The sequence below is a fragment of the Sebastes fasciatus genome, chromosome 6 (assembly GCF_043250625.1).
Source record: "Sebastes fasciatus isolate fSebFas1 chromosome 6, fSebFas1.pri, whole genome shotgun sequence".
Lineage (NCBI taxonomy): Eukaryota > Metazoa > Chordata > Actinopteri > Perciformes > Sebastidae > Sebastes > Sebastes fasciatus.
In genome coordinates this window covers 28,364,521-28,372,076 of record NC_133800.1, presented here as the reverse complement: position 1 = coordinate 28,372,076, position 7,556 = coordinate 28,364,521, and the positions used below count along the sequence as shown (strand labels likewise).

At 40.9% G+C, this 7,556-nt stretch overlaps 1 protein-coding gene across 1 annotated transcript; it reads left to right on the top strand.

Moving 5' to 3' along the window:
* Positions 1 to 1,008: 1,008 nt before the first annotated feature.
* selenoe (selenoprotein e) lies at positions 1,009 to 6,348 on the top strand. The gene is made up of 4 exons (XM_074639850.1): positions 1,009 to 3,751; positions 4,660 to 4,736; positions 5,017 to 5,095; positions 6,021 to 6,348. Exons 1-4 carry the CDS (start codon positions 3,644 to 3,646, stop codon positions 6,162 to 6,164), a joined length of 408 nt encoding a protein of 135 aa, XP_074495951.1. The 5' UTR covers positions 1,009 to 3,643; the 3' UTR covers positions 6,165 to 6,348.
* Positions 6,349 to 7,556: the final 1,208 nt, after the last annotated feature.

Genomic DNA, 7,556 nt, shown 5'->3' with positions numbered 1-7,556 from the left:
CATCATTGGCCGTAATCTCAGTTATTCTCACCTTCACCATCAACATAACTAAGACCCTGTAAACAAGGTCACTGGCAGCAAACCGTCCTCGTTATCCGGGCCTGTGCAACACAGATCCTCTGCCAAGGCCAGCAGCGTCTTGCAGCCTTCTGCGGCCTCCCTGTGTGGGGAAAATTGGAGCCACTTATTTTAGGTCGTAGGTTCAAGCCGACCGCAAGCTAAATCAAACTCGGTGACGTTCTCGTTCACTCCTCGAGCTGTAAATTTGCTTACGGTTAGTGTCACGCAAAGACTTTTTCACTCAATTCCCTTGTTTTTTATTGCTTAGTCATTTTAATTCAATCGACAAGAACATTCATAACAATCAAATGCTGCAGATTAACAATTTATAATATAAAAAAATCTTTCCATAAGCTCTCTTTAATACAATCACATGGGAGCTTTTTTTTTCTGAAATCAGATGTGATGTCATTTCATGTATTGTGCTGCACAAACTACAGGAAATAATGTTTTGCGCCTTGAACCTGAACCTCCGCGAGGTTATGTCCACTTGCTGTACAGTACACTCGCATTATATTCTTATTGAATGAAGCCCTCACTTCTTTCAACACTGCCTCTCTTCTTTATAAGCAGACTTCAGCGCAGCGGGCAGACAGGCAGCAGGCTTCCCCCCCGGTTGCCCCGAGGCTCCAGACAGATAAGCACACACACACACACACACACACACACACACACGCACACACAGATAACTGTTTATACTCAGAGTTATATTTTGATTCATCTCCCTTGGTCATCCTTAACCACATAAATAAATATCCCCCCCTAAAGCACAGAGAAATAGACACCAGAGGCGAATATTTCTCACAAATGGCCGTGGACATCATAAGAGAGCAGACACACTAACTACTGTCCCGCTGGCTGGCGGGCAGCATCCGGTGCTTTGGAGAAACAGGAAGTGTGTGTGTCTTTATAACAAGCTCTCCGAGGGAGGCAGGATTACGGTGAGGTGTTTTAGCTTTTGATCTTTTTCCAGCTGCAAGTGTTGCAATTTGCAGAACTCCTACTGGAAAGTTGCTCAGTACGGATTTTGTAATTGTCCTCATCGTCTATATACTGTTCCGTAATCCTCCAGGTTATAAATGACTGCATTTTCCCCCTTTGTCAGCATATTAAAAAAATAACAACATCCCCTTTTTTGGCATGCGCCACATGATGTAAGCTGAAACATGCTGAACACATATGGTATGCATCCACACACATATAGACTGAAGATTCAGCCCCACCCCCACTGCTCATTGTGTTTTCTCCCCTCTCCCGTCAACTCTTTCTTTCTCTAAATCAACTATTTAAGTTCTTTCAGGCCGAACAAGCGTCGTGAGAAAGAGGAACTTTAACACACAAAGATGCAAACTCCAGGAAAAGAAGCGTACAGGCCGTACAGGATTTACGATGGCTGCCAAGGGGAGGAAACCCTGTTAAAAAGGGGGACTGTTTTACTGCCATTTGACACATAATCTCAAACAGTACATGCAGAGCTGCAGCGCTGCAGAGCTCTGTGTCTGGAAAAGCCAGAGACAGAGAGATGGTTTTGCTTCAGCATTCCAGGCAGGAATGGTTTGTTTTTGTTGGAAACATAATTGTCTGTGGCTATGGATTTGGAAGCACATTTTACCCGCCAAACTGCCTGAGAGTGTACATGTGGGTGTTGCCGTCCTCTTGTGGTGACCTGATGCACTTGCTTTTCTCACAACACAGAGGAGTTGAGTAAACTTGGAGGGGAGGGATGTTTTCCTGCTCCGGGGTGTTAACACAGTGCAAATGTGCTGTGCTGTCATGAGGTCTGATTTCATACACAATGGAATTAAACATTACTTCTCATGCAACTACAACACAGTGAGAGAGAAATGCACTGGAGGTTCGCCATGTTGTTTCACTGAATCCGTTGTTGACGTTTTGGTCTGCAGAACTACTTAAGGATATACAGAATGCAACGGTGAAAACTTAACAAAAACCTAAACAAAGCAGGACAGGGGGATATCGTTAAATGAATTCTGTAGTTCTGTATATATAATTTACAGTTAAAGGAATAGTTTCATATTCTGGTAAATATGCTTTTTTGCTGAATTTCTGTGCGCCCCTTAAAATGGATGAATTAAACAGACAAGATAAAACATGTTAATTAGTGAGATTTAGAGGTGTTGATAGGTGTTTGAACTGAGCCTGTCTTGTTTTTTCCCTCGTTTCCAATCTTTATGTTAAAGCTACTATGAGAAACTTTCATTTAGTGTTGATTTTGGCGGTCCCTGTGGACAAAAGCGGTAGTATTTGAGCACCACCAGAATCCCTTTAGAGCAGCAGGGTCTGACAGTCTGCCCCGCGGAGTCCTGGTTCTGGTTCTCCCGTTCCTCCCTTCTCTCCAGCGGGCCCAGCAATACGGCCTGGGTCTCCAAGCAAGGTGAAGCTCTGCTCTTTGCTGGAGGGGGAGATGCAGAGCTCTACGCCTCCCGCCGGAGATCCAACTGCAGGTCAAAGGCGGCAGCAAAGCCGGATCTAGGTCTGTCCGAGACGGGCTGTGTCGCTGCCACTGGAGTCTGAACTGAAAGAGTTTTTGGTGAACCTGCGTGCCATAAATCGTTTCGTCCAATTTTGCAGGGAATCGGGCCCGATGACAGGCATTAAGAACAACTATATAGAAATAGCCATTCTCGTTACTTCTGTAATTGAGACCGTTTCATAACCAGTTAAAAGTTCCTTGTAGTAACTTTAAGCTAACTGCCGTAATAGAAATGAGAGTAGTATCAATCTTCTCATCTAACTCGAGAAAAAAAAAGGAATATGTGTATTTATATAGGTAAAAACACATAATAATCAAATGTGTTTCATAAGACTTCCATATGAGTGGCAATTTTTTTGGTACTTTGCTGTTACAAAAAGTAGAGAAAATTATTGTTGTACATCTGTGAATATCACATTTCCCTAAAATATACATTTTACATCATTTGGGATGTTGTCGTCAAGACCAGTCAATAACAAATCTATGAGTATAAGTTGGAGGGTAGAAATGTTCCCTCAGTTATTGCAGATACTACCTGAAACTATCCCCTGAGATTCAATATACTTTTCTTTTTAATACCCAGGTCAAATGAGTTTCGTTTAAAGACACCTGTACCAAACCAGTTTAGCTAAAATGATCTGTTCAGCAGCTATGAGAGCGTGGCTGACTCTTAGTGGCCATCAACCACCTGTAAGTTAACTGTATGGGAAAAAGTGATAAGAGCACAGATGTCCTGTGGTTTCTTTTGACCCCGATGACATCTGATGCGGACCAAACTATAAACTATAAAGCCAGGGGCCTCTGCTTGGCCTTTGGAAAATCAAAAACAGCCCAATAACTAAGACTACGGCCAAAATAACAACATGGCTAACCAGTGACCTACTTCTCAGATAATAAAGAAGTTGTGATAGAAAAACAAGAAGAAACAGTGAGAACAATCAAACACAGGAGGGCACTGCTCCCCTGCAGGAATGTGTCATGGTCTTGTCCAACCCTGAGAAACTGTCCAAATGGATTAAAGGGTTACATATTGTTGGTAATAACTTAGGCAAAAGCACTCAAGGAAAATAATTTGTCATAAGAAAAAGAATGTGGGCCTTCTTGGTGCTCACTCTTGCCCTCGCTGTTCGGGCACCAGACACTAACAACGACACAGCGGTGGAAGAAAAGCTTGATATAGCCAGAGGTAAACTGATGGTGAGTACACATAGAAATCTTTTAAATTTCTCCTGGATGTCTTGCCATGTCCTTAAAAATGTTCAGGGATTTGTGATATCGGTGCAGAGACAAGAAAGTCTGACATTAAATATACACAAGAGGACGGGGGGACACAGTACGTAGATGAGCAAAGAGAGTATATGTACATGAGTAAGATGAGGGATAAACCATGTGTATACTGGAGGGATTATGAGACAATGGGCCCCTGGGCAAAGACATGCAAAAGGCCCCACCACCTCTCCTACATCAGAACAAGACACAGACTTTGTAGTTGTTTAGCCTCTTTTGGTTGTTGTCTTGTGTCTCTTGTTAGTCATTACACATCTCTCCGCGGTTTTGTATCTCTTTGTGGTCATTTTGTGTCTCTTTGTAGTTGTTTTTATGTCTCTTTGTAGACATTGTGTGTCTTTTTGTAATCATTTGTGTCTCTTCATAGTCGTTTTGCATCTCTTTGTGGTCATTTTGTGTCTCTGTACTTGTATTGTCTCTCTTCTGTAATTGTTTGGTCTTTTGAAGTTATTTTTTGTCTTTGGTTGTTTTGCCCCTTTTTGTAGTCGTTTTGCATCTCTTTGTGGTCATTTTGTGTATTTGTAGTCTTTATTTTTCTTTGTGGTCATTTTGAGTGTCTTCCTGGTTGGTACGTGTCTCAATTGAGTGACATTTTGTAGGTGAAGGCCATCGAGGCCCTCACACTTTGGGCCCCTGGGCCTGTCCCTTATAGGCCTGTTCAGCAATCCCTCCATGGCCATGTGTTGTCATGTCAGTATGCATTCTGCTGAGATACCAAACCTGTTTCTGGCATCTTTCTTCTGATGACAAACAGAACGAAGCGTGCACAATGCTATCAGTCATGCTGTTTTAACAACTGTTTGTTGTATTCCCTGCAGGCTCCCAGTGTGGTCGGATGAGGCATAAAGAAAATGCCGGAGCTCCATCATTTTCTTATGGAGCGCTTCGCTTTATAGTATCCTTGTGTTCTTCTGTTCCTCAGGCTGTTTGTCATTAAGACCTGACCTTTTTAAAAAAAAAAAAAAAAAACACGACAGATTTTCTCATGACCTCTTTCATCAACAAAACCATGTTTATAGCAAGATGCCAAGTCCAGTGCCAGCTTTCCAAAACTCAAAGCTCTTCCAAAGTCGAAATCATCTTGAGTGAGCCTAGAAATAGCAAAAACAGATGCTTTATTCCCAACCACACACTGCCTACCTGTTGTCTGCCTTGATCCGCTCTTTCCTGTGCAGCCACAACTTGGAATACGATTCGTCGGAGGAGAAGAATCCCCGTCTGATATTCTATAACGAAAAGGACGAGGTTGTAAAGGTGAGATGTGAGTTCAGGGGAGCTTTTTACACATCCGCCTTGTGATGGGGCTTATCTAGGGAGCTCCAGGATGTCGAGACGGATTCAGCTTGAAGACCGCTGCATCTGATCTCAGATCTGTCAGATACCAAGTCACACAGTCCGGGTGTGTTTTGAAAGAGCGAGACAGAGTTACAAAAAATAACAGATGGCAAGAAAGAGGGAGAGTAAGAAAGTATATAAATTAGAGCTTCTGACAGCTGAGCAATATTTTTGTACTGAAACAGGATAGCTGGTATGAATGCTGATATGAATTTGAACATTTTTTATCCCCTCAAATTACAACTATGAAATGTTTCCCACTGACTTTTACTTTTCGTCAGTGTAGAAAAAGCCCATTAATCTACATTCAGGCCAGCATGAGACAATAAAACTCTCCACTGAAACCAATACTAATGAATTAATTTAGCCTATTCTGCATGCACAAAGAGCCACTGCTGTGCTGCTGCTCACACACTTTACTGCTTTCTCAAGGTTTTCACTTTTTGTTTTTTCCCTCATAAAGCTCATGTAGGAGTTTTTATTTTGTCACACTCAGGGACTAATGTTTCTTGTTTTCATTTATTGTTTCATAATGTGGGCGCCCTTTGAGGCTGTAATTTGACTTTATATGAAGATTTATTTCAGAGACTAAGTTATTGAACAAAATAAATGAAAACAAATGGGCAGGCGGGACCTCTATATCCGCAGACTGAACTTGTTTTAATAAAAATCCAATTTCGGTGAGGCAAATTAATGTGTCATAGAATAAAACAACGTGAATCAGAGCACTGTATGTTTGCACACACACACACACTTTCTGCATACATCTACTGCAGCTTTTAAGACTTAAACCATGTGTCCAAATGTGTGTGTGTGTGCGTGTGTTTCCTTCCCGACACGTCAGACCGTTCCCGTGAAGAAAATGAAGGCAGACGAGATCAGCAGCCTGTTGGACTCACTCGGCTTCTACAAGAGGACCCAGAAAGGGGAAGAGGTGCCAGAGGAGTTCCAGCACTTCCCCCTGCGCCCCCCCAGGGACGAGCTGTGACGACACCTCGTGGCCGAACTCTGCCGCTGCACCCCGGCCACATTAATGACGAGTGGGGCCCCAAGGCTAAAACGATAAGCCAGGCACCACTCTGAGGACTCGCTGGCTGGCTGCGGCGTGCAGAGTGTTAGTCATTGCTGCAGTGTCACTATGTTTATGAATAAAAAAGGCTGTGAAACACCACAATAAATGACTGAGTGGATTGATGCATTTACAGTACCCAATGGCTCCATTTAATATAGGCTATAGTCACCTGGAATGATACATATCAAGCAAGACATTACAGGCAAAAACATAGTTTTTTCATTGGTCAATTTTGAGATTTTGGGCTATTTTGCTTCCATAACATGACTTCTTTCAGATTAATAGAAAGAAAACAACCAAAATACACATTTAGGTGTTTATTTTACGACACTTTGTCAATTTGTGTCTGTAGATTTCTCCTAAATACAAAAGTTAGCATTAGATAATGCCTCACTGGCATATTTAAACAAAACATTTCAGAAAACTTGTAAGACAAAAAACTGTTGTAATCAACTGGAGATCATGTGTAGAGAAACATACACATAGAGCACAAATGAACATAATTGTCCCTCCATATTTTGGTATTTTTCCCCCAAAGCCTGCTCCCACTCAACCCTCACCCATTGCAAATGCAAAAAGGATAAAGAACAAAAAAACAAAGTTAGATTAAATTAAAAAAAATTTAAATTAAAAATTAAAAATTAAAATAATAAATTGATAATACACATTGACAGGAATGATAATTATAGGATAAATCCCAAAGTACAGATAGAATAGGCTGATAAACTTGATAAAAACTGTTTAACTGTTAGTGGTCATTTCTGTACGTAATTTTACAATCCACGTCTATAAAGGCTGTTTTCTCCAAATTATTTTTTTCTCAGACTCTGAGACAGAAATCTCCACTTATAGCACTTACATACACCAAACTTTCCAGTGTCATTCCTATCTATATTCTGACGGTTTCTAGAGGAGATTGTTCATTCATAGCCTGATTTATAAAACATTTTATTCTTAAAAACATAGCGAAAATTATTTTTTTATGGCTGTTGACAGTATTTTCTGATTTATGGAAAAACCTTATTCTTTAATACGTCAAAAAAATGAAAGAAGAATTTTGAACCCGGCTTTATCCAATGTTTACATTTATGTTCTAGAAATGTATGCAAATTAAAGCACATATTTAATAAGATAATGCCTCATTTGCATATTTAAACGTAACATTTCAGGAAATTTGTAATACAATAAATATTTTTTTTAATATAAGTCGTCAACTGGGGAAGTTTCATGGTGATTTTTACCCTATTAACCTGAGGGGCTCCCCTTAAAGCATAGCACAGAGTATGTGCACACACTGACAACAGACAT